The sequence below is a fragment of the Acipenser ruthenus genome, chromosome 17 (genome assembly GCF_902713425.1).
Source record: "Acipenser ruthenus chromosome 17, fAciRut3.2 maternal haplotype, whole genome shotgun sequence".
Taxonomy (NCBI): domain Eukaryota; kingdom Metazoa; phylum Chordata; class Actinopteri; order Acipenseriformes; family Acipenseridae; genus Acipenser; species Acipenser ruthenus.
The window spans coordinates 6,087,126-6,115,007 of NC_081205.1; the positions used below are offsets into that span (position 1 = coordinate 6,087,126).

General features: G+C 40.9%; 2 protein-coding genes across 4 annotated transcripts; both read left to right on the top strand.

Moving 5' to 3' along the window:
- Positions 1-1,494: 1,494 nt before the first annotated feature.
- Positions 1,495-20,148, top strand: LOC117423009 (caspase recruitment domain-containing protein 14-like). Of its 3 annotated transcripts, none has more exons than XM_034038337.3 (21): positions 1,495-1,609; positions 8,098-8,323; positions 8,483-8,614; positions 9,143-9,468; positions 9,692-9,841; positions 10,286-10,405; positions 10,710-10,835; positions 10,930-11,082; positions 11,696-11,821; positions 12,153-12,289; positions 12,414-12,490; positions 12,963-13,023; positions 13,235-13,430; positions 13,940-14,066; positions 14,336-14,573; positions 16,435-16,498; positions 16,649-16,772; positions 17,101-17,274; positions 18,025-18,146; positions 18,725-18,840; positions 19,169-20,148. In XM_034038337.3, exons 2-21 carry the CDS (start codon positions 8,110-8,112, stop codon positions 19,374-19,376), a joined length of 2,991 nt encoding a protein of 996 aa, XP_033894228.3. In that variant the 5' UTR covers positions 1,495-1,609; positions 8,098-8,109; the 3' UTR covers positions 19,377-20,148. The 3 variants fall into 3 exon arrangements, with proteins under 3 accessions (XP_033894228.3, XP_033894229.3, XP_033894231.3); XM_034038338.3 differs by lacking the exon at positions 1,495-1,609 and adding an exon at positions 4,972-6,009; XM_034038340.3 differs by lacking the exon at positions 1,495-1,609 and adding an exon at positions 6,032-6,705.
- A 2,639-nt stretch (positions 20,149-22,787) lies between these two features.
- LOC117422979 (THO complex subunit 4-like) lies at positions 22,788-27,653 on the top strand. Its single transcript, XM_034038252.3, has 6 exons — positions 22,788-23,162; positions 25,339-25,491; positions 25,740-25,887; positions 26,038-26,104; positions 26,978-27,173; positions 27,368-27,653. Exons 1-6 carry the CDS (start codon positions 22,917-22,919, stop codon positions 27,380-27,382), a joined length of 825 nt encoding a protein of 274 aa, XP_033894143.3. The 5' UTR covers positions 22,788-22,916; the 3' UTR covers positions 27,383-27,653.
- Positions 27,654-27,882: the final 229 nt, after the last annotated feature.

The following is a 27,882-nucleotide window of genomic DNA, read 5'->3' on the forward strand; positions in this document are numbered from 1 at the left end:
AAAGAGTTCTGCAAATCACCTTGTGGTGGAACAAACCCTTGAGCTGTTCCATACTGCAGAAATCCACTTTATTGTGGGGGAGCTATTAATCCTTGCACTGGAGGTAGTAGAAACAGTGTCTGTAAAAATATCATTGAACAAAAACATTAAAACAAGGTGGGTATTGAAGAACACCCCATAATAACTCTTCTAAAAGTTGGAACAGCATAGCAAAGTGTAATAAAGCAAAATGGTCATGCACTTTTACGGTGTTAAACTGTTATAAGGGAAAAAGAAGATCACAGTTGAAATTGAGCTCTGCCATGGTAATTTGAACTACAGTCCCTGTTGGGTGTCTTGGCTTTCGCTTGTCTGTGTGCCTTTCCTGGAAGGCCTCTGCTGCACAAGGTGCAGTTTGCTTTCATCAACACTGTATGAGCTCCTGTTTTGTAACCATGTTTGTTTTGTTCTGTGGGGCGTTGTTTATGAATAACTTCATGAAATTCAGTATGATATTATTTAAATTCTATTTAAAGAATTATACAATGAATCATACAAAGGGACATTCCTGCTTCCCTGTCTGATGCGTTTCCAATAATGTTTTCATTTATGTTTAATTGTGTTTTTATTTGCACTGCTATCAATATGTATGTACACTGTTTGTCTTTTGATTTACAGATGCAATTGAATGCATACAGTAGCTGGTTCCTCGCCTCATAAGTGTAGTGTCATACATTCATGATTACTGGTTATATGAACAAAGAAACAAGGACCAGGGGTCACAAATGGAGATTAGATAAAGGGGCGTTCAGAACAGAAAATAGGAGGCACTTTTTTACACAGAGAATTGTGAGGGTCTGGAACCAACTCCCCAGTAGTGTTGTTGAAGCTGACAACCTGGGATCCTTCAAGAAGCTGCTTGATGAGATTCTGGGATTAATAAGCTACTAACAACCAAACGAGCAAGATGGGCTGAATGGCCTCCTCTCGTTTGTAAACTTTCTTATGTTCTTATGTTCTTATATTAAATCACAGTCCTTTTATACAAAATGTTCCTGCCCCACAACTTCGAAGTGAATAATTAGGGATGTGTAAAAAAACAAACAAAAAAAACTTTATTTTGAATAGCATCTAAATTTATTAGTGAATATAAATACAATCAATGCTAAAGAGAGTTCAATACAAACTACTCATTGAAACAGGCATTTTATTTGCTTTTCTTACAGGACCCTTGCCATGGAAGGTGGGGTTAGCAAGATGAAGTAGGCAAGCTGCTGTAATGAAACTGGGGATGTAGAGAACGAAACGAGTTTAATATTTCCTCTGAAATCATTATCAATGTTGTTAGGATTCTGTATTTGACAGGAAAATAGCTCAATCATTGTTGTTGTGAGTTTATGGTTGAACATTGCATCACAGGCGTAAAACAATTTTCTCTATAATCAAAACTCCTCCTTCTGATTAGCCAGACTAACCAGTTTTTCTTGTCCGCTGTACAGGATTGCAGTCTTGTGATTTCATTTTAGTTGAATATGCGTCTCTGACTTTCTGAAGCGCTCTTTGAGCAGTGTTGGATAACGTTTCTTTTGAGCTGTGCACAATCATCAAGGCTTCTTAGCGTACTATAAAAGTAAGTTTGGACATTTTGTTTTGGTTTACAGCAGAATCCCTACGGTGTAGTTCACAATGTTCACGTGCAAGATGCTTTATTTACTGCAAGGATTTGTGGGATTTATTTAGGACAGTGTGAGTGACACTACAATGACAATGCGGTAGCTCTGTATTAAAAGGTAGCTTGTTAGCTACCATGGTTGATATTGGTAGAATGGTAAGCAGGGTAACATTTGTATATTTTGACATGCTAGTGAACCAGTAGCACAACAGTAATTATTACAGTGCCATAGCAGTACATGTGTGCTATTGTATCAGTACCAAATCCACTGTTTCCTGGTGGCTGTATAATGTATTATTCTAGGGTTTCTTCAGGCATGTAGGGGCAGCAGTGTGGAGTAGTGGTTAGGGCTCTGGACTCTTGACCGGAGGGTCGTGGGTTCAATCCCAGGTGGGAGACACTCCTGCTGTACCCCTGAGCAAGGTACTTTACCTAGATTGATCCAGTAAGAATCCAACTGTATAAATGGGTAATTGTATGTAAAGATAATGTGATATCTTGTAACAATTGTAAGTCACTCTGGATAAGGGCGTCTGCTAAGAAATAAATAATAATATAATGGTGGTATATTTAAGGGGTGAGCATTCTCTGAATGTTTATCCCAATCTGTAATTTTTAATAAAACAAAAACACATGTTCATTTTACAAATACCCTCCAATCATGACTGTATTGTGATAAGAAGCTTGTAAAACAGTGCCTTTGTGGTTCCATGGTAGTGCCCTGTACCACACAGTGTTGTTTTTCTAATATGATAATCCTAGACCATGTAACACTCATACCTGCAAAACAACGTAGCTACTTTAACTGAGATTGTAGCCACCCCCCCCCCCCCCCTCCCCCCCCAAGCAAAACAACAAGTTAACGTGGATATCTAGTTACCAGTTAATCTCTTGTTCCAGTACCGTCACAATTAAGTAGATGGCATTTAAGTTATGCTATGCATCCTGGGGCATGCTTTATTGTTGTTCACAAAAAGACAAATGTCTAGTTTGGCTCAGTCTCGCTTTCCATTGGTTCTCAGCAATGGGAATTTCCATGACTCTTTGGGACCTTATACAACGATGACAATGTAATGGGGCTGTACTAAAAGGTGGTGGTCTAGGGCAGCTATCACAGTATGTGCCATTTGCATTGTCAAAGGATATGGTACCGTATCCGGACCACTGTTCAGTATTGGTCCCAAGTCCATTTTAGTGCCATTGCTGTTTTGCCAAGGTTTCTAAGCTAACATAACACACTGCTATTATAATGATAATGGTATTCTTTTGAGGATTGCCCATATCAGAGGTTAAGTAATTATCAAAGCCAGTGTTGAGCAATCAGTTATAATTATTTCCTGAGTTCTAATCTAGTTATTAGTGTTAGTCTCTCCTTTTTTAATTAGTACTTTGAATGCCTTGTTTAAAATAATCAAATATAGTTAGTATAGTCTTTTTAAATACTCTGACAAAGACTAAGATAATTTTAAAATAAAGTTGGTCAATTATTACCGGTCAAAACCAACTAAGAAAAAATAACCGAAATCTTAAAACTTGAATTTGTGTCTCCTACTTAAATATTTGATTTGAATTGGAAAACCCCTTTAGGTTTTTCGGTGTTTGTATGATGTGGAAAGGTAGTCAAGGATACAGGTATGCGGAAGGATAGGTAAAAGTAGAGTCTGATGTGTAAACCTAGTCATTATTGTACCCTAAAGCTGCATGGTAGGTGGCAATAGCCCATTAAGGGATTATCTGCCCCTTAGTTATCTATAGTTACGTTAAGGGATTGTAGGGTACATGCTTTAGGTATTGCATTAAACGTATTATTTAGGCCTTATTTAGGTACCTCCTTATGTTTAAATGTACCAAATTCTGGGTGGGGAATTTTTAACTACAAATCTGTAAAAACTGAAAGCAAAGCTACACATAAGATCTTAATGATTAAGCCTGTGGAATTGCAATTATGTAGTGAATGTCATGATTTCACAGGTTGTTACTGGTAATGGTGAATAATACAGGAATTGGATTTGTTATTCATTGACCAATTGAGGTTCATACTTTAGGTTAGATAATTTCAGATCATTATTTCCATTAAAGGAAGAATGTTGGTGTGGGCTTGAAATAAATCCAGGTGACTTTGCAGTCAAACTCAGAAGTTGAAAGCTCCCCTATGTCTTTACAGAGCTTTAAACAGCTCTGAATACACCAGAGTGTAAGCAACAACCTGTCCCCTGCAACACTGTCCACAGTGAATGTAAGAAATACTTCAGTTACAAATATCACACAATCCACAAGGGGCCAGAGTGTACCAGCTGTTCTTGGGGTAGGGTTGCCTCCTCAAAAACCAGGACCTCCGAATGGAAGGGGGGTTGTGAAAATTTTAAACTCTGTTTAGAAATCTAATAGGAAACATTGATAATATCACTACTACAGTATTGACAACCAATTGTCTGTTGCAGTAATATTGTATCCTGATATATTTAACTTGTGCTCAATTTATGGTACTGGCATTTAGTGTCTGAGAAGGCATATTGAATTCCTGGGACACCTTTCTCAAAATCGTCTTGGAAAACATGGACAGCACTAAAGACAGTGTTATTGTCTATTTACTACAGTATTTACAAAGCCTACTAATAATCAAAGTTAACTGTTCCAAAAATGTATACTGTTTTTCTTTAGGTGTAATTCCTGAAGTGGAGTGATGACCAATACACCTATCAACCTATCTCCGGCAACATAGTTTTGAATGTTTCAATATTGATATCACTTCTTAAAAGGAGTACAGTATGTGCAAGCCTAGATCAACACGTTTAAGAAGGCATCTTGTAATCCTGCCTATGGTGGCAACCCTATCTTAGGGATAATATATGTTTCTAAGAACTCTGTAGAGCCAGCATTGAGTCTTCTTTAAAAGCCACCAGGATGCAGTGATGTGAAGCAGATTATATGATTCTAAACTACAAGGAGGATACATTAGCTAAGTTGCTGTGACATTTCATACCGTGACAGAAGACACTGTGTTGTTGGGGTTCTTGAAACTGTTACTGGTATGCCAAGCTGTTCCTGTAAAGAAAATTCCTTTTCAGATTCTTTCAGATTCTTATGTGAGATCAAGCTTATCTGAGATCGAGATAACTTTAAATGCTGCATACAAATAAAGAACAGAGGCATGATCTAAATGTAAAGCAGAAGTACTGACAGCAAGGGGAGCACCACTTTCTTCTGTTTCTCCATCTGTCTCACGCACCACACATAGTTTTACTTGCTGATCCTTTTTAAAATCTTCATAGGTTTTACAGGTGTAGGGCCACATGTAATCAAGCAAGTAGAGAACCAACCTCAGGAATTGAAGGAGTTCTGTACCATCTTCATTTTCTTCCTATTTCATTTTTGTCTGTTTAACATCCTAGTATGTGTGTTCTCAAGCCTGCTCTGTTGTCGTTTCTGCGTAGACCTTCATTTGTCAGGAGTACTAACTAATTCAGAAACAATTGCTTCTGAAAAGGCTTGACTCTTATTCTCAGAAGTGATGTGGGGTAGCATCTAAGTGTTGTACAGGAATCAGTGAACAATGCTTTACCCAGCAGCACAAAGTCATATGTACTAGAAACTGTCGTCAGGGCATCAAATGATTCTAAAGGGTTAAGTTTAGGGTTGGTTAAGGTTAGGGTTGATGTCGGAGAGGTGCACTGCTCTGGAAGTGAAAGGAGGGAGTGCTGGACAAATGCCCTAGAACCATCGGATGCCCTGAGGACAGTTTCTAGTGGATATTACTTTGTGCTGCACTTCACCTATGGGATTTAGTGCACAGTGCAACACTAATAAGTTTTCCCTCATCCATCACTTCAGAACTTTAATAACTGGATATTTAAACAGGTCAAAAATATTAGGACATGTAGGAGTTATAAAGCATTCATTAAAGGGTTAAAGGGAGTCAAATGTTGACAGAAGTCAATGAGCTTGTATTTGAAAACATGTGTTTAGAATCTCCAACCTGACGTGTGTTTTAACTGTATGCTCCCGTATTGCTACAGTGCCAGTATTATGTATGCCAAGGTTTGGTAGAGTGTGAGGAGATAGCTATTCCACCTTTATATTTTTACCCTTGACTAAAGCAACAAGTTCAATGCTTCTCTAGCTGAAGCTGATAGCGGGCTATTTCCTTGTTTGTTTCCTCATGGAATGACCGTGCGTGTTTGGACTTTGTATTTAATGCACTTGCAGGGAAAGTACCTAGCAGTGTGTTTGTGTGTGAGAAAAAGGATTAGATTAACAAATAGTAGAGGCACTGACAGTGTCCCGTGTGGCAGTCTGGATATTACACCACCGTAACATCTCTACACAACAAGGACTGGCTTATTGGAAAGGATCACCAGGTAGAAATGACAGTCTGGATAATAATGTAACTGTAATTGTATAGAGGGCTATGCTTGATTCTGTGGATATAGTTTGACAGCTGGATAGTCTAAGAATTAGTGTGAGTACAGCAGTCTACTTAATGGTATTGTGTTTACAATGTCATGATTTATTGTTTTAAGTGTGTACTTGTGTGTTGGAGATATCACTGAAGTGCTATTAATAGCTTTCTGGAAAGTATAAAGTCCAGGCTCGAGTGCTGTGTTATCTAAGCAATTCACCCCAAGGGATGTCATATTTCTTTCTTTTGGCAGTTCGACTTCACCAATTTGCTGCCATTTTATCTGCATTGTTTTCAATGCAGTGCTGCTGTGCTCAGGAAACAATGGTAGAACATGGGCAAAGCCATAAGTAGAATGGTACCTACCACAGTTACTAAAGTCTTGCAGCTGTACTCGCGTTATGCACTGTGTGTACCATTGATTTACAAAATGTCAGCTTCATAAGTGTGGCCTCGCATACAAGCAGTTTGATTGAAGCCTTGAAAAAAAAAAAATCTTTCTTCTGATAACACAGAATCTAGAGGGAAAAAATGAGTAATGAGTTGGGACCTTCTGATACAGGCTGTCTGTTTCTGACACTAAATAAACAAACTGTCTGAAAATACGTTGACAGCATTGAATGTTAGTACTGCTGCGCTTCCTGGATTGAGCACGGTAAGTGTACTTTTTTTTTTTTAAACTGCCTGTCTCGTCACAACGTTTAAGATAAAAAATAAAATAAAAAATTATGTTTATACGCCATGCTTAGGGGGCTTGCAGGTAAGTGGCTTAAATGGCGAGTCTGAAGGCTTCATACCTTGCCTGAAGTGCCTTGAGTTTTAAATTAGTTTGGTCAGATTATGTGGTGGTTGTATAGATCAGTATTCAATGAGGGAGACACCAGTCAAGACTTAAACCTTGACTTCTGGGGGGTTGAAGGCACCATGAAAGGCTAGTGAATCAGCCCCCCAACCTTAAAATGCCCTCTCCATCTCCGGAGAGAATTTCAGTATTATTATTATTATTATTATTTATTTCTTAGCAGACGCCCTTATCCAGGGTGACTTACAATTGTTACAAGATATCACATTATTTTTACATACAAGTACATTTTTTTTTTTTTACACATTATTTTTACATACAATTACCCATTTATACAGTTGGGTTTTTACTGGAGCAATCTAGGTAAAGCACCTTGCTCAAAGGTACAGCAGCAGTGTCCCCCACTGGGGATTGAACCCACGACCCTCCGGTCAAGAGTCCAGAGCCCTAACCACTACTCCATACTGCTGCCCATGCAGTACAGTGGAAATGTATCTACATAACCCCCACACAACTCGAGTGTCAGGGTGTCCAGGTCAGTATTGAGATGCACTTGCAATAGGAAACTTGTAGTGCCTGTAGCACCGTTCCATACAGTAACCAATGCAATGTCCCTCAGCTCTCATGAGGCCTCAATTCTTAAATAATAAGAAAAATGTAACCAGAGTCATTTCATTCAGTTTAGTAACTGTTATTGAATAAAGGATGGTAGATAATACTGCAAAACTACACCACTGAATTGTTTGCACACCATTAGTGTTTTATTTCCCCGTCTAATTGTTCTGTGCAGTTTCCAAGGAGATTCCACCAGAATATAAACAACACTGTCATATGACTCATCAGAATTATTTTTAGCTCTTTTTTTCTGGGAAATATAGTCTCCAGCACAAGGAAGTGCATTCTATATTAAAACAAATCACCTTTTAACAACACAGAAAAATAATGCAGCTTATCTGCAACGTAGAGGTGGCGTGGCTAAGAGTGTAATCAAGTATGTGTTACAAGCATCAGCTGACAGATTAAAATTTTTCAGATATCTTAAGCAGTGCCGTGCCAAGGGTGCTCCGGGCCCGATTGAAAGACCCCCAAAGAAAAACCTCTCAACACTTAAGTACTTTTAAAAAGGGACCTTCCTAGCCTAACGCCACAACAAGAGCAAGAGCAAAAAAAAAAGGTTATTTATGGGGATACAGTACAGAGTGTTGTTTTCATCCTCTAACTCTCTCTCTTACTCTCGTTCCTCAGCCTGGGCTAGTGATGGCTGGGGGGGTAGACCTGTCTGGCAAGGAGCTGAACGACCTGGATGAAGAGGAACTCTGGGAGCTGATCAATAACCACCGGGACAAGATCACCCTGGGAGTGAAGCCATGTATGCTGACTGCATACCTGCGACAGGCTTGCGTGCTCAGCGACCTGGATGAAGAAGAGATCCTGCACTGCCCGAAGAACATCAACCGCTGCATGAGGACTGGTGAGTCAGTCCGCTGGTGTTGAGAGTGCGGCCAATGGACAATGAAAGCATGAAGAATTGTGTTGTGATGTGGAATCATGTTCATTGGGGGAGACACCAGTTGGGACCTTCTGATATTTTTTTTTGTAAGGATTCACTCACTAATGCTCTGTATTTTAGGTTACATGCTGGATATTCTGAAAACCCGTGGTAAGAATGGGGCCATTGCCTTCCTGGAGAGCTTGATGATCCACTTCCCAAAGCTGTACACCCAGGTGACAGGCAAGGAGCCCACCATGGAGCACTCTAGCGGTAAGAATCACTGACTGGTGCAGGACTAAAGCAATGTAAAAACACTAAAAGAAGCTAGTGTTTTGTTAGCTGTATCAAGGTGAGAAAAAAAGAAACAATGTGGAAATTGAAAACTTTTTTGGACCAAGTTAGAGCTTGAAAACACAAGGTTTTTTAAATAAGAAATATATACGTGCTTTATAAGATCGGGTATAAGTGTCAATGTTTCGTTCTCAATGTCTTTTTGTAAGTTATGGTAAGAGTAAATGGTTAGTCAATCTGGCCTACCAAAAAGGAACAACTGTTGACCCTTTTGTAAAATTATACAGGGATTTCTGGATATGTATATGTATATGTAACAGCAGAAAATGCATCCCACTACCCAAAAATTTAATTATAGGGATGTAAATATGTAATGTTCTAGTATCCTGATCATTTTTACTTCCTTCAAACTACAGAACAATACACTATTTGGGGAAAAAACCCTACTGTAACCATCCTATAGTATATTTGTTCTGGACTGAGCTGTGCTGTGTACTGCCGCTGCAGGTGTGATGAAGCACTCAGAGCTGACAGAGTACCTGGTGAAGGCGATGACAGAGATGCAGCAGGTCCAGAGCCAGGAGAAGAGCAAGGCGTTGTTGATGGAGAATCGCTGCTTCCAGCTGGAGGCAGAGCTGACCGAGGCCAAACGGCGAGTGGAGGAGCTGGGAAACTTGGACGCAGAGTTTAAGCGTCTCCAGAGAGAATTCAACCTCCGCTACCAGGAGCTGCTGCGGGTGAAGGACGAGAAGTGCAATCTATGCATGCGCTACACCAGCGCCGTGGAGGAGAGCTCCTTAATGGCCTCACGCTGCCGTGATCTGCAGCTCGAGGTAAAGTAACTCAGAGTTTTGGTACATCTGCACAAGACGCATTTTTGAATCCGAGAGATTGTAAGTGAATGCCTGTTATGGTATCATTTACACCAGATTGCTTTCAAGCTCTGAAATACTTTCATAGTTCAGGGCAGCTCTTTAGTTTTCAGTGGCATAACACTGGTGAAAGCATAGCTGTTGGCAAACTGCTCATTGGTTTAACCTGCCTCTTTCTCTCCAGCTCTACCAGATGAAGTTCGAGTTGAAGAAGGCCAAGTCAGAGTCGGAGTTTGAGAGGAAGAAATCAGTGGATTTGCGGCGTCGGAGTGAGGCAGTGGAGCTCAAAGAGGAGATTGAGAGCCTGAACCACAAGCTGCTGCAGTTTGACCCGGTGAGAGCAGGGATAGCACTGCAAATACTAGACTGCACAGCACCTTTAAACTAAGGCACTGCAGAGGTATCTGTGCACCCCCCCCCCCCCACACACACACACACTTTTTAGTGTATGATTCACCCTCCCCCTTTCCTGTCATTAGCCAACAAATTGTTTTCCCCCTTGGTCATATGCATTGACCCAGAAGACACTGCTCAGGCAAAATGACCTAGAAAGTGAAACAGTAAAAAAAACCCAGCAAGTAGAGTAAAATGAAAATGCACTTTTTCTTTCTTTCAAAACTTCTCATTGGAAACCTGTAAAGAAACTGGAATCGCGAGACAAATAACATTACAGATATATTTTGTTAAAACATTTTTTAAAAATGGCACAACTTACATTGTTTAAAAAATGTTTTGAAAGCTGACCTCAAAGCTCACACCCATGTCATGTGACTCACAGGCAAGAGAGGACATCCTGGTGCAGAACCTGGTGGAGGAGCAGGACAGCAAGCTGGAGCTGATGGAGCAAATTCAATCCCTGCGCGAGGAGGCTGAGAAGGCCATGTGTGAGCGGGACGAGGTGAGAGGGGCCAGGGGACACCTTTCCATAGCCACCTACCAGCAGCAGCTTGAGACAGGTTCTTTTATACCATTAGTGCAGGGGTGTCCAAAATTGGCTCTTCCACTCCTGGTCTTTGTTCCAACCCTGTTCTAAATGGTTTAATTGAGCCGTGATTGGACACCCCTGCATTAGCAGGTGACAGTGGACCTAAAGGAGCCTGGAAAAACCATCTCAAACTGTTGTGTAATGGGAGTCTTATCGCCAATCTTTTTGTGATACATGCTTTTCATACACTAACTGGGCTATCGACTCTGTCCTTCAGCACTTTGAGGAGAAGGAGGCTCTGCTTCTGGAGTGTCAGAAGCTGCGTCTGGACTGCGAGATGTACCAGGAGAAGACAGCAGCCTTTCAAGTGCAGCTGAGAGAGCTGCAGAAGGAGAGAGACCAGGTTAGTCTGACTGACACTACTCTGGGCCTTTGCCTCTGTTCAGTTTGATAAAAAAGTTTGATAAAACAGTTTCGCTGCCTCTGCTTGCTGTTAGGCATATTTGGCTCGTGACGAGGCGCAATCCGGCATCTCACAGAGCTTGTCTGAGAAGGATTCGATGCGGCTGCAGGTCATGGAGCTCCAAGGACAGATCTTTGAGCTGCGCAAGCAGGCGACGCAGATGAAGGGACAAATGGAGCGGCAGGAGGTAAGCCCAGCACACTCAATTAGAACAGTCATTTCCCTGTGCTTATACTATACATTTACAATGCTTCTCTGTTTTGTTTGTTTGCTATACCTGACACTTAATAAACATTTATAAACAACTATACATTGGTACATGGAAAGTCCTGATTTATGTCATGAAACACACTTTTTTTAGCGCCTGCATAATACTTTGTGATAGAAATGACATCTTTGAGTGTTACTTTAAAATAATACCCCTCCCACAAAAGTATCAGAAAATACTATGTGTTGTTTGATATGGCAACTGCAATGGATTACCACTGTCTTTCGGTTTATACCATTGTGATACATTAGGTATTTGGTAATCGCACTAGCTGTCAGGCTACCTTTACCAATATGTAATCATTGCATTGGGGTTGAAGATTATTTGGTATTGTTCAGATTCTCAGAATAAACCTCCTACCTGGTTTATAATAGTTTGGTAGATCTGCACCGACAAGGTTTAGTTTTCAGTCTGGCTTCAGTGCTGGCTATAAACTACAAACATATCCCACCTCACGTAGCATGGTTTTAGGTGGATAAACTCAGATTAGACACATTCACAGCTCCTGTATTTATACCTTTCTTTCTGATAGTCAAGGGACGGCAGTGAAACTGAGACAGAGGAATTGAAATGGAAGCGCCCAAAGCTGAGGAGAATGCAGGCCATTGCTCCCTCATCTTCCTTCAGTGACTGTGAGGGCAGCATGGAGAGCAATGAGGTAAGAGCCATCCTGGGATCTACTGCTAGATGAACTGGAAAGGAGCTTTCGCCTCTATACCACAGACACAAACAGAAACACTGCAGTAAAAAAAAAGAACTAAGAGGGCACCTTTTCAAAGTGTTGATCCCAAACTGTGTGGCATTATGGGTTAGACTATTAGGCCAAACTTCCATTGGCTTGTGAATTAAGACAGATTAAAACTTGACCAGACTGCAAAAGACAGTGGTGGTGTCTCCAATGTAGCTGGAACCTCCTGATATAAATATATAGGTGTACACTCTAGTTGCTGCAGCCTGTGACAGTGATGGGTTTTTTTTTCTCTGTGCAGTACTGCGCTCTCGGTAGAGTCAAGGACTGGAGCTCCGAGGAGTTCAACAGTTTCAAGTCGAGCATGGTGGAGCCACCGAGCCGCGAGTCCATCAGTCAGAGGGATGTAGAAGGCTATCTGGATGGAATGTCACTGAGGTATAGGGCTGAGGGGGGCGGCATTATTTAAATGTCTAATCATGCCCTGTAATCTAACGAGCTTCATCGTTGACCCTGGCTGTCATTTTTCTAACTGTAGACTCTCTGTTTGTCTGAATTACAGCCGCCAAGTGCTTCGAGACTGTGATTCAAGCCACTCACTGGTGGACTCAGATAATGAGTTTGTGTTGGTGAACAAAGGTAGTGTGCTTCGACAGTTCGCAGAAGAGATGTGATACTAAACGTCCAGTTACCAAAGGTTACATGGGGAGACTAATGCAATACATTCTCTACAAGACACAGAATAATCCCAAAGTGTACCTATGGTGGTACACAGTATAGTTTTTTTGGTAGGCCTTATGATAAAATATACAGATAGATTTGCAAATGGACAGTGATGTATACGTAGTTGCATATTTTAAATTTGTGGCTGCCTGTGATGTAGTGCCCCCTGCTGTGCAGGTGCAGTATATGGTATTTTCAGGATCAACGCTAGTGCTGGTAATTAAAGGAGTCAGAAGTATTTTCGTAGGGCTGAGACACCAGTGACACACTTTTATTTGCGTTAGGTCACTAGCTAGCCCTCTGCCCTTAAAAACTATGGTCTTGATGTCAAAATCCCCATCTTAATTGTAAGGGTCTAAAGAGACATCTGTGTCTTTCTTGGTTGTAGATCTAACAGATGCTACAGTCCCACCCCCTCCATCAACTGGAACCTGTGACCCCAACAGTGGGTAAGTCAAACCAGGCAAAGATTGCTTCTTTTAAACACACCATTCCATTGTGGGTTTGATAAGAATATCATATAGTGCGGAAATAAAGGAATGTTGAGCAATGATTTATTCATTCCCTTAACTTCTCTCTCTTTCTTCCTTCCTTGCATGCTATCCCCTCTGTGCACGGTCACTGTTTCATTGTCTGTTGCTATCCTCGGTTTGTGTGCAGGGTGTTTCTGTTGCCCAAGCAACCCAGAGCCCAGCGCATCAAGAGCCGCGTGATGACCATCGCCTTCCAGGGGGGGTTGCTGCTGGGGCAGATCCGGGTGGTGGGCGGGAACGAGACGGGGATCTTTGTGCACTCTGTCTCCAAGGGGTCTGCTGCTGATGAGATGGGGCTCAGCCCGGGCTCCCAGATCCTGGCTGTGAGTGCATCACATCCCGCCTTTAAATCACTCCTGACCAAATGGCTTTATATAACCAGACAACGAGCTAGGCTCTTTCTTTTGTAAAACCACCTTGCAATTTGAGTCGCTCTAGTTTCTGCAACACTCATATGAATAAAATTGCTTTTTAACAGGACTTTTCTTGTTGTCTACACATCATTCAGTTGAGACAGCTTCAGCACTGTACAGAACACTGATCACTGTTAGATATACACTTTCTGAGTCCGCTGTGAGTTTCCAGAAGGTTCTTCCACATGCACTGACATGTGGTAAAGATTCCACCACAATAATCTTTTACATAGAAATGCTGGAGCTGTTCTGTGACTGAATAAGAACAATGCAGTTCAGATAATGCTATTCATTGATTTGTAGACCAAACGTCTGTCAAATGATTTTAAGTTTCTTTTAGCATATCTACATATTCTACCCATTTTTTATCATCATAGATGAATGTTCTCATCCTGATCTTGTTCCTCCTCCTCCTGCAGGTTGAGTATGAGCTCCAGCAGCACACGTTCAAAGCTGTCCTGGAGGAGAGCACCCTTGAGGAGGCGATGTGGGCCCTCAGGCAGGTCCAGGGATTCTGTTGCTTGACCATCCGACCCAACATGGATGGTGAGGGAAATGCTTTCTTCTCATTCATTATTCCATGCTAACTGAACATGTATTTATTGTTAACAGGGATATGGAGCAGGGACACAGTGCTGGAGCTCATGGTAATTGGGTTGGCACTAGTTTCTTGAAGCTATCAGAATCTAATCTTTTGCTATCTGATTGTGTGGGCTGATGAGTCTATATTGGGAATCACTTATCCCATTCAATGAAACTTTGAGAAGCATGGAGGGGACCCCTTCTTATACCGGATCTCTGTGCCCCACACCCAGGCTACCAGAAGCTGCTGAGTAAGCTGGAGAGCAGGGGGGTGAGTTCTGGGGACTCGTTCTATATCCGTGTGAACCTGTCGATAGAGAAGAGGAGTGGAGCTGGGCTGCAGGTCCAGTGTAACGAGATCCTTCACATCACAGACACTCTGTACGGGGGAGTGGGGCAGTGGAATGCCTGCCGCACCGACCCCTTGAGCATGCAGGACCTGGACACAGGGACCATCCCCAACTACTACAGGTAGGACACAGGCTTCATGTCAAAGGCTTTCAGAAGGTTTGTGGCTACGTGACTTAAAGGTTATGGATCAAAAGACCACTTTTATAGACATGAGAAAATACACTGGCCTCTAAAATTATTGAGATACCTAATCCTGTGTATAGATGTGTGGCAAAGTGGTAAGTAGTTGTGGCAAAGTGGTAATGACGTGCAGGTGAGTGCAGTGCAGAAGAATCACACAGACAGACGTTGGTACAGGTGCAAGGGTGTTTATTTATTTTTGTAAATGTCCAGAGCCTCAAGGCAAAACCTGTAAATGATAATAGTGCTGGAAGTGATACAGCGGCGTGTATCACTTCTAATTTATAATCCCGCGGGTTTGACCCGCAACCCCAAAGTCCCGTTCCGACACCCACACTAAACACGAACACAAAAGACAGTGCGTGATTCAAGTGCTAAAAGGTGCAAACACAAAGACAGTTGGTAGTGAAAGGTGAGTGGTGAAGTCCGGGTTTTTCGCTGGCCTGCGGCTGCAGCTCCGGATCGTGCTCAGTAATCCTCTGTGACAAATAACACACAAGACACACAGTGTTAATACACAGACACAGAACACTCACGGTTTCCTCACAGTACGGGCTCCTTCTCGGTTATTTAACTTAACCATATGCAAAGGAACAGATCACTCAAGCCATGCCCCCTATTTATACCCTCGCCCATGACCCCGAGGTTAACGAGCGCATCCGCTCCTCCAGTCCTCGGATGCCACGCCGCTTACCGTCTGGGTCACTGAGCTCGGGTGCCATGGCTCCGCCCCCTTCCGAACTGACCGACTTCCATCTACCCTACGGAATAAATTGTCGTGCCATTTCATTAAGGGTACTCTGTTCCTCGTATACCGTGCTCTCACAGGTCGAGAGGGAGATCTAACACTAAGACTCATTCGATCTCTGTCACAGTAGTGCACAGGTGCAGTGGTGATGCGGTGCTCAGGAATGATAGACACAAGACAGTTCATGGTGAAAAAGCAGCTCTTTATTTGCTGACAAATAATACTACCTGGCTCTACACAACAGTGTGTATCGCTCAGGCAAACCACGGGGTTCAGTCCTGAAATAATAATACACTTAACAAGACACACACAAACACAACACGGTCACAAGTCCAGAGTGAGTGCTCTTTGCTCTTAGTGAAGGTGGTGATTTACAGGTTTATTCGTGTACAATGATGAAGTGGAGTGCGGGTTTAATTGCTGCCGGTTTAGCTACAGCTCCCGGAGGTTAGCCTTCTATAATGACAAGCACAGACAGTTAGAAACAAACAAAACACTTAACACTCACGATACGCTTATCACAGTCCGTTTCCTTTCTCGGTCATTCTCATAACCACATCAAAGGAACAGATTACTTCGTCACATCCCCAATTGTACCCTTAGTCACGCCCCCTGCAATGGCTAGTTCAGTCACGTCTCTTCCAATCCATGACTGACACATCGTGTACCGCTTTAGGGCGATGACATTGGGCATTGTGACTCTGCCCCTTTCCTGGATGGCTGGCTTCCGACTGACCCTGGAATGAACTGCCAGACCAACCAGTACGAGGCACTCTGTTCCTGTTATACAGCACCCTCACAGGTCGGGAGGGAGATTGTTGACTAGGATTCATTCGCTGTCTGTCACAAGATGGACTCATATGTAGAGATTTAGGTATTTAGAGATTTGGGGGTTGGTTTTATTTCAATAGCATGCAAATAAGCTAATGAAAGATTTTTCCCTCCAGTGTTCAATTTACACCAGTTTTGTAAAAGGAAATGAAACAGTCATAAGAATAAGATAGCTATAAAACTGATACCAAGAATGACAGTGTCTTTGGTTCCCCTCTCCAGAGCTCAGATGCTGTTGATCAAAGCGATTGAGAACATGTGTCTTCAACATAACATCACCAGAAAGGTAAGAATCTAGGGATCTTGTTCAGGTACTGTCATTTACACCTTGGTTCGGATCTCAGAGCCAAGGTTGAGCATGAGTACAGCCCCTGAGTAACGGTAGTGCATTGTGTGGTCTGCTGGTAGCGCTGATCCCCTGCACTCTTCCTTGCAGCTGGACAAGAATCAGGTGGCAGGGAAGAAGAAGGCAGTCAGGATTGTGAGCACTGGCAGGACACAACGAAATCCACTCTGGTTCTCCAATGACTGTGAAGGCAATGAGCAGGGCAATGGGCAAGGCAAGTGTCTCTGTTTGAAATAAGTGGTGGGGGATAATTGGTTCATTGTAGAAACTTAGAGTTCCATATTTGGGACATGCTGGAAAAACACCAGAACATATAAGTGCAGGTGATGAAGTAGTTAAACATCAACCAATGCCAACACCATGACCTCTAGTGGGTGTCCTAGCATGCGGTGATCCATTTTTGGTGTTTTGTTGCTCTACATGTAAGTTCCATATAAATGGCCCATTAAAACCAGCCAGTTAATTTTGTCTCTGAGTTATTTGTGCCCCTATACTCAATCCTTTCCCTTGCTAACTTCTGTTGTTTGTACTCTCACCTGCAGGGGGCAGTGTGGGGTGTGCTGCACTGGGTAGCTGTATCACTCTCATGCCATACACCTTGGTGACACCTCGTCGCCCTCCCTCCAAGCGCCCGATCCTCATCCTTCCCAACATTCTTGGCCATCTCCTCAATGAACGGCTCCAAGAGTATCAGGAATTCCAACTGTGTCAGTCAGGTAGGGTGCCCTCTGCTGGAGAATAACAGGCCTACACCATAGAAGTTATAAAGGATAAATGGCTTCAAATGTAATTTGATTTCTTTTGTATTTACATTTACCTTTTATGATGTTTCGTGAGTTCTAAGTCGTAATCTCTATAAATGTCCTAACTTGGCTTTTGGTGTGTGTGTTCGCTTGGCCGTTGTCTTTGCTTCCAGATTCCAGAACATTCCTTTTAACTCCACCTTCTTCTGTAATATACATGGTATTATTGCAAATATCATAACAGATCAAGAAAAGGATGTTTGAAGGAATTTGCTTATAGTAGGGTTGGCAATACAATTGAAAAGCCCAAATTGCATTGGTTGTGTTAGTACAGGTTTTTAACTTGTCATGCTGGATCAGAAAATACACAGCAAGCATGTTCCAATTCCTTTGGCATATCACCTTGAAAAGGGACATCTACATTATCGGTTACCTACAATTGTAGAGTGTGGTGGCAACCCTGTTTGCAGGTGCTAGGAGATGGATCAGATATCACATTAATGTATAATGTGATATCTTGTAACAGTTGTAAGTCGCCCTGGATAAGGGCGTCTGCTAAGAAATAAATAATAAGATGGAGCATGTACACAAATTGTATTTCTCTATGTGGAAAACACAAGCCATTTATTGTGTACAGCCAGGATAGTTACCAATAGTAAAATGGACTAAACAATATAAAGTTTCATGCAACGTGATTCTCATTGCCTTCCTCTCGTTTTGCAGAGCTTCTCTCAGACAGTGAGTTTGCAGAGAGACTGAAGCTTGGAGACATACTGGGGGTGAAAGAAAGACAGAACACTTACAATTGCTACACAAAACAAGCAGTGGAAGCCATCATGGAAAAGGTAATAATATCAATGAAAAATATGTCCCTGGAGACTTGTCAAAGCGATACTTCAGGGCAGTTCACTAGTACTTGTAAATAAATACACAGCTGACTTCAGATGCCTAAATTATTTAAATAAAATATTAATAATAAAGAAAACAGTATAGCTTTCTATTCTAGTACAATCCTACAATAATTGAATTGAACTTTTCTTCCCTTTCATTTGGTGGCTCACACACCACTGCAAACATACTTAGTAAGATCACAGCACTCTTGGTGTGGGGGTATAGTATTATTTAACACTGGTTCTGCCTTTACTCTGCTGGTTTAAGATACAGCTGTATTTTTTGAACATTTTACAGTACCAGGGAACCCATCCGGATTACATCAAACACTTACAGTATTTTGTGTAGTAATCCCAGGATAAGCAGGTGCAATCTAGGGTAATTTTCCAGTGCTTTAAAATGCTCTAATAAAACCCAGCTGTGGTCCACCAGCAGGGTATAGGTTTATAAAATCAACCTGTAATCAAGCAGACAAACGGATGTAAAAATAAATAAATGTGTTGTCTGCCATGCTTCTGTGCCTCTTTCTCAGAATGCCCACTGCCTGCTAGAGGTGGAGTTGGACTGTGTGAGGCGCATGCACAAAGCTGAAATCTTCCCCATCATTATCTTCATCGTGACCTCGGAGAAGAGTGCAAGGAAGCTCAGGTACGCAGCAAGATAAACACTCGGAACGAGACTGAGCATGGTAGCTTACTGTATCTTAACACAAGGGACAACATCTAGTTGACACACAATTTTCATCTCCCTTCATATTAAATAGGCCACGATTTACAGGGATTACAGAGTAATTAATAATTATCTGAAACATTGTAATAAGCGTCAAAAACATAAATCTAGACAAGGCATTTTTAGTATGGTACACATTACATTCCCAAATTGATTAACAAGAGTCTGTAAAATATTTGTTTGGTATCAAAGGCTGTACAAACATTTTTATTACTAATTGCAACTTGTTTTTTCCTTCCTTTTGCAGGAAAAAGTTACAGAAACAGGGATCTTCAGAAGAGCATCTGTTAGAATGTTATAAAGCAGCGGAGACACTTCTGGATAAACTGCCCTGTTTGACCAGAACCATTTCCTCAGAGACCTGGAGCGACATGGAGTCGCTTATCAGCTGCGTGAAAGCTGCTGTCGCCAAAGAACAAAAAAAGATTGTCTGGATCGAACAAGACCTCCGGTGAAGATTTAAGAAAAAAAAAAAAACCTTTGAGAGGAAAAACTGACAGTTTTTCAAGGTGTCTACACCTGTTCAGTTTATAATTAGACGTGAATGTGAATTGAATAATATTGTATTATATGTAATGTCTATATATAGAGTATACAACCTGTCAGGGATTTGGTCATTTTTATATCACAATATTTGTATTATTTAAGTAATTATATTGACTAGAAGTCTAAAGGTTATTGAAATGAATTACTGGAACGCCTCCCAGTTGATAAAAGCTGCCTAAATTTGCAAAAGGGATAGTTCTTACAGTGGTTATTATGTCTGCATGTGCTGTTGCACTGACTGCCCCCTGGTGTCCGTTGTGTTGAACTGATTGACGCTGAATACAGCCACTGAAGCTAAAATATATGTAGACATTCTACAGTTACGTATATGAAGTCTTCAAAAGAAACTAGTTAAACTATTTGACGAGATATCTTTCAGTGTCTTCATGTGTATATACAATGTATATTACCTCAGTAGTATTTTGCCGCTTTAAAATATTTTACTAACTTATCCTAAAAGCACTATAAATGGCATAACAGCACTTACTGTAGCATTATATATTAACATACATATATTTGAATGGAGTTTATATTTAACAGTAACCAATAAGTCTCTATATACACAGAAGACAGTAATACCGGTTGGTAGAGTGAGTTTGTTTTATTATTGATAACACAAGAGCACTTTGTATATATATATTTGTATATATGTATATCCTGTACAATAAATATAAGCCAATATCCAGTGTCATTTTCTTTTTAGCTGTGCTGTGATAGCATTGTTTCAGCAGCTATAAATCTGCAACAAATACATTTCACATGGAAATGAAAAAGTATTAAAATCAACAGGTTTTTGGATTGAATGACCATTTTAGCCAACTACAAAAAACAGCTGTGGTAGTGGAACCGATTATAAAAGCACTTGCAGAATCAGACTAAGGCTTGAGAAATACATATATGTGACAGACTAGTGGCTTAAAACAAGTGTACTGTACTATAAAAACGAACTGGTTATAAAATGATGACAGGTGTTTTCATTCTATAACTAATCCTAAAGACTATGGCACCACTATCCTAAATTTAAAAGAAGAATTCTAAACAAACAACAAACCTGACTATAAGGACAACGATGCCATATTTCCAATTTAAACCCCATGGGTATTTGTCTTGACTATTCAAATTGAAAATGATATCCAAAATGTTAGGGCCTTTGAACTAGTATTATGATATAAGGTGTCATTTGCCCAGGAATTTGTGCCAGTCTGACTATGTTTGAAGGCAAAATCCTTTATTGATTAAAGCACAGTGTATTTTGGGTGAAGCTTAGTTCCAGCAGTCCCAGTTGAAGCTGGAAAGTGTGGACGCTGCTAGGAGAGTCCCAAGCAGTAACCCCTGGCACCGTGGGGTCCTGCCAGCACATGGGACACTGCTCCCATACCAGCGGGCAATCGTCTCCCGGCACCTTACCTCTCATTATAACAGGATTAATCAATGAATCATGATGGTCTCAAGGGTTTTCAAATCTATTTGCCTGACATGAATTCACTTGAGTTGCCTTTGCCACAGCCAAACTCCACTAGGACTGTTTAATGATTTAGTATGTGCTAGTCCCCATATGCTCTACGCTGGGTAGATTTATTGAACATCAATGTGTCAGTCAAGTTGGATTGCACAAATACATGTATTTGATCTATTTGCACCTTCAGAGTTGTTGCAGTGAAAATGGCACTGCATCTAAACAAAGAGATTTGAAAACCTTATTGCATTAAAAATCGTATCTGGCTATCTACCCGAGCCCGATTGTTGTGTCAACCTTTATACTTTGTATAAATAGATTTGTTTGAAAGGCATGTGTCAGGCCACAGTTGCTGCACAGTAACCTATAACTAAATAATAATATGGACGTTGATTTTAGTATAACAGGCTACGCGTATAGTCTATAATAATCAACCACGCCGAGCAATTGGCACTTCTATACGTTAACGATACAAACAGATACATTACCCACATTTACCTTAGCAGTTCTGAGTCGATGATATAGTCATTTGCTCTGAGACTATTTAATCGACTACTCGAGTTTCTGTTTATCCTCGGCTATGGAATCGATTACCGAGCAACAGATTTGAAATTAAATCCTTTTTTTTCTGGTATTCTGTAAAATTGTAAGTATAGAAAATTGTAAATTGCATTAATGTTGCGTAAAGTAAACTCCAGCGGTTTCTGTGGAAACACATGTAGCAATCAGTGGAAATCGTGAGTTAAAATTTTGTGAATACTAGTCCCCGAAATATTTCGGTTTTTTGTAATTGTGTTTTACAGTTTAGGACTCGAGATTAATCTAGAAAGTGGTATATTTCAAAGTAAATATTATACATGTTTCATGTAAAAACATGACTCTCTGTCCCACTTTAAGTTCGTGTTATTGCATACCAGCACTTGCCAGCCCATTCGCACTTGCTCTTTGTTTCCCCGTGTTACACCCTCTCCCCAGGCATGGTCCATTGAGCTGAATGGACTGACAGACAGGTAGCTATGTATCTTCTTAGAATTGCCAATCAATGCAGTGCAAGACTCCCCCATTTCACAAAGCCTGGACTCACACTTGATTCATTTCATAATTTGCATTGTATTTTTCTTTTACAAATGTGCAAACTTTTCACTTAAGCACTGTGTTGAAAATACCGGTACTTCATATTAGCGAATGAAATGCACTTAAAATAAACGGCTATTATTTTATTATGTTTAGCTATTATTATGACAGATTTTTTTTTTCAGTATAAAATGATCACATATGGATGAGACATCGTCTAGCACATTTAAGTTTTATAAAAACCCATTCCAATACACTGAAGATCCATTCCTATATGCTGAACAACATGCTATATAAATCTAAACAGAACACTTAAAACTAAGTAACCCCTTACTAAACCCATACCCCTTGTTCTAGAACGCCCACAAAAATTCTGTATTAAAATGGAAAAATATGCTACATGTATTGCAAGTATTGTTAAGATTATTGCTGTAGGCACAATCGCAAGACATGATATTCCATCACACCCAGGGGAGTGTACAACGTTCCTTTATTTAAGAATATACCCAATGTCTCATTATTTACCAGTGTGACACAGTGGTGAAGTAAATTACGTGTAATCAAATTATTTATCAGTTGTATTTTTTGTAATGTAATCAGAATATTTCAAACTAGTAAACATTAGGATTACAAAACACATAGTAGGCTACCGTATAAAAATATGGTACAGTTTTAGAATACTGTATATTAGATTATATAGCGTAGTGTCCTACAGGTTTACAAAAACTACAATTCCCAACAGACCAATCAGTAGCAACGCATGCCCTGTGTAGTGTAGGACGTCACTAACAACGGAGTCACAGCCTGGCTACATAAGAAGATACCATTGCTCCATTTCTTCACTCTGAACTGCTCTTGTGTCTGTAAAATTTGAGAGCTGTCATTTGAATTGTTAATTTGAATCCGGGCACGTCATACGATGGCTGATAAAATGGATATGTCCTTGGACGATATCATCAAGCAGAACCGGCAACGCGGTGGAGGCCGTGGCGGGAGAGGCGGGGGTCGGGGAGGATCTGGCGGAGGCCGCGGTGCTGGAGCAGGCCGACTCGGGGGAAGCGGCTTTGGGGGACGCGGAGGCGGCGGCGGCGGCGGATCGGGCCCAATGCGGAGTCGTCAGAATCTCAGCCGGGGAAGAAGCAGCAGACCTACACCGTACAGCAGGGTAGGAGAAAAAGAAAGATGGGCAGAGAAAATCATGGCACCTGAAACGCTTGGTCTTCTTTCACATACAAGTTTCTTTTTTTTTTATTTTAAACGTGGTAGCTAATAATCCTGGAGTCTGTCTGGAAGCGTAAATGAAGCAAAATGTTGATTGGGGAAAGTTCAAAAATTCTTGTGTAAGGAGGAAGTCGTAACGAATGCGTTTATTTTGTTTTTTGATAGCGGTTTAACCCGTCCCATTCTTTTAACCAAGTCGAAGAAGAGGAAAAGCGGGCGGATATGGCGCCATCTTCGTTTAATTGTCGAGTGAAAAATGCCCTAAATGTATAACCCGTTTTAGGTCTAACTCGCTGTAGAAAAATAAGAGTATTTATAACCAACGAGAGGCGTTTTGTGTAAGATCGGGAAATGAAGAGTGCGTGAGGGGAAGTTGGTGTGGCTTTTTTTTTTCTCTCTCGAGGCACCGAGGAAGAAAGAAAGGGATCTCTTTGTTTGCAGCCATACAAGCAACCGTGGACGCCGAACACAATCTCCTCTCAGCAAAACGGCCTGCATGTGCTTCTCCAATGGGCAGTGATTTATTTGTTTCAACTGGGTATAAATTAAAGACTTTGACAGTGTAAAAGTTGAGACTCCGGAATAACACAGTGAAGGAGAAAATGGCGCAGCTACAAAATGGAAGCTTAACGAGGCGCCAAGGAGAACCAGCCTGGCTTGGTACGATGGACATTACAATTGAGACGATAACAAAACCATAAACTCTCTTTTTTTCCACTGTTCTCTGCTTCTATCTACTACAGTATCGAGCTAAATTGCAAAACAGCATGGGTTTAGCATGAAAACAACAAACCTCGTGGACCTAACTAGTATTACAAACGTCAGAAACACGTTTGATTGGGCCCTGCCTTATTAAAGGCCCAAGTGATGCAACTATTAAAGTGACTTTATTCGAGTGCAAAGCAACATTAAGGAGAACACATCAATATCAACATTAAGGAGAACACATCAATATCACCGACGACGACGTGAGCCACTCGATGTTTGACCATTGTCTCCGGGGACGTGCTGCAACGACTAACACCTAGAAGAAAACGTTGAAGATAACGCAAGATCTCTCAGCACTCTGCTCAATGTGGATATGGCCGCACCTGCTGATTTTTGCTGGGAGATGCAGAGAACGGCTGTTTTGCACTGGGGGCATACCCGCTGCAGCTGTGTGAACGCGTAAACTGAAAGTTGATTTCTAACAAGGGAGGGAGGATTGGCTGGGGCAACGACTGGGTAGGATTACGCAGTAGGCTTAATGCACAAAACCAATACACTACACCTGGGCCTGGGGAACCCCTGTGTCTTCTGGTTTTCATTACAACTGGACTCGGTGATTTAACTAAACCCCCAATTGAACTAACTTGCCTTATTAGACCCTGTTTTATTTTTCACTTTAAACAGTTGCAGTTTCAAATTAGCTAACTTTTTTTTTTATTTTTATAAGTAAACTTGAATTATGCAACTAAGGAACAATTAAAGGACTATTTTGCAAATTATTTGCTTAATTGAGAGCTTGTTTGCAATGAGAACCACAACACATGGATACCCTGGACCAGGGTTGGGGAGCCCTGATCTACACTAATCCATTTTACTGTTCCCACTTAAATAGAGTAGTAGGGGGGAAAAGCAAAACATGAAGCAATATCTAGTGTTTGTGTTCACTTTGTTCCAAATTGTAAGCGGTACAAATCTTTTGAAATATTTAATTTTTATAAAGTGGTTTTATTGTAATACACCATGCACAAAACCACGTTTTATATTGGCTTTGTTATACATGGGGATGGTTTTCACTTTTCTAAAGTCAAACTTGTGCAACTTAATGTGGCACCCAAAGTGAAACGTGATTCCACTCAACACAAGTTTATTTATTTTTCTTGTGCCAGAAATTTTGTTTCAGTGGTATCTGCATGGGAAGTGATCTGATGTTCATGTAGTTGCATTGTCTGAGAACATGCAAGTGCCATTGTGCTACATTTCCTTTTCATGTAGTATCCCATGCACTTGTTTTATTGAAACTTCACTTACTCTATTTTCATAGTCTTACATTTTTAGAACTTGGAAGCAATGGGATATTTGCAGAAAGACTAAAGTTGGAAGTCAGCAAGGTCCTTATCTCTGTTTTCTTGCAGCCAAAGCAGCTTCCAGACAAATGGCAACATGACATGTTTGACAATGGATTCAGCAGCGGAGGAGGTGGAGGTGGCGGCGGTGCTGGAGTAGAGACTGGTGGGAAGCTTTTGGTTTCCAACCTTGACTTTGGTGTTTCTGATGCGGATATCCAGGTAGGTTTTTATGTAAACCAACTTTTCTATTGAAACATATGGTTTTGCTTGTATACAAGGGCCTTTCTGAAAGGTTCTCTGTTGCAGGAACTGATTTGTCTCTTTTAAACCATACGTTTTAATATTTGCCCATTTTAATATAACCTCACTTTGTTTTGAATCCTGTCCTGGCTTTACGTTTAGCAAACTTGAAGCCGAATTAAGTTGTCTTTAGGATAAAGTTTTAACAGTTTGGACTTTTGTTCCAGGAGTTGTTTGCAGAGTTTGGCACCCTAAAGAAAGCAGCAGTACATTACGACCGGTCGGGACGGAGTTTAGGGACAGCAGATGTACACTTTGAGAGGAAAGCAGATGCATTAAAAGCAATGAAACAGTATAACGGGGTCCCTCTTGATGGTAAGTTATTGTTACATTTCCAGAACCTGGCTTGATACTTTTGAAATTCATAAATGAGCAAGTTGAGGATTAGTCTGGCTACACTAGCATGACTGAGGTGTTCTGTCTTAGTTACATTGGACTAATTTTATTTTATTTATTTTTATAAAGGTCGCTCAATGAATATTCAGCTAGTCACGTCACAGATAGACACACAGAGAAGACCACCAGTCCAAAGGTAAGATACAGGACGTGTGTGTGTATGGAAACCGCTTTTTTTGTGTGTATCACTGATTTCATATATATATATATATATATATAAAAATCCAGGGATCGTAATGGAATGTCAGCTGTCCGTATATTGGATGGATGGGGACAGTTGGAGCCTTGTTGCATATTCTAAATCACTGCGCTCCCTCATAGAATTAACTAAATATCGGTAGCCAGCTTGCTTACACTCCCTTGCAGATAATAGCTGTAACTGTGAAACTGAGAGACCAATTACCTGCAAAAAATCCCAAAGTAGTAAGTAGACACAGATCTTGAACAAATTACTGAAATCCGAGATGTCGTTGAATTTTATTTTTTATTCCTTATTTCTGTTCGGTGTGTCTCCACTGAGGGGAGGGGGGGGGGGGGGGGATAAAAAACTTTAAATGTGCTGTCTCAACTCCGTCCCCAGTTAATTAATGGAAATGTGCACACTATTGAATGACTTTTCTTTTCTTTTACATGTTTTTAATTGAATGTACTCCTTAACTTGGTGTGTAATTCAGAGTTATACATGGGACTATTTGGCAAAAGGATATTTATGCTCTCCCCCCCCCCCCCCCACCATCCATTATTTTACCTGGATTATTAATCCAATAAGGTCCTTTTTTAGTGCGTCCGTATACATCGAATATACAGACTTCATGGGGGGGGGGGGTCTTGCTCTTAATTGTACGGTAATTTTTTTTTTTTTTTTGTATACAGCTGTATGGCGTCTGCTAATGATTGAAGGCATTCTACTTTCTCTGACCAGCCTTATTTTGTGTGTGTGTGTGTAATGTATATTATAGTCGCTCATGATAGTGACAAGGATTTTGACTTTCTTTTCCCCCCTCCCCAGTTTAAGCAGAGGTGGCAGTGGTGGTGGCATGAACAGAAACAGAGTGGGTGCTGTTGCCGGTGGCTTTGGAGGCCCTAATAGACGTGGTGGTTCTAGAGGCAGAGGAAGAGGAGGCAGAGGAAGGGGAGGCAGAAGTGAAAAACAGCCGCTGTCTGCAGAGGAGCTGGATGCACAGCTGGATGCTTACAATGCAAGGGTGAGTTTGAAGCTGGATACAAAAAACTGGCCTAGTTTATAATTCTGATGTGCTTCAACAATTGTGGCTCATTTCTACTTTTTCATACGAGACCCCTTTTGAAAGTTGCCAATATGACTCTAAATGTGATTCTAATGCACAATAGGGTATCCAAGTCAAGCTTTTATTTATTTAATCTTGTGTTGTTTTTTTAGATGGACACCACCTAACAACTTCAGACACAAGATCGGTGCGTCAATTGGACACGGAGTGGCAAATTTGTTGTACATGTAGCTGTTTTTTGAATAGGTTTTAAACTCATGTAGTTGTCCTCTTCTTCTTTTTTTTTTTTTTTTTTTTTTTTTTAAAGTTTTGTACTGAATTTATTTTTTGGGGGGGGGGGGGATTTTATTGGTTGCCTGCTACTGTGGGAAGTGTATAGGGGGTATGCTTGCTCCCACTCATTGTAATAAACCTACAGTGTATATTAACCAAACACAACTGCCTCAGACTTCTTTTTTGGGGGGGGGGGGGTGATTAAAGTACTTTGTATCTCCAGATGTTAACTGCTTTCTGTAAGATCAAAAGATCAATCTACTTTGTTACGATTTAAAATACAGGTTTTTAAAGTGTGTATTTAAATTCCTTGACGTAAAAGGAATTCCTTTTTTATTTTTTATTGGCTTGCTGTCTTCTGCTATTGTAAAAGCATGTCTAACATTTACACTTA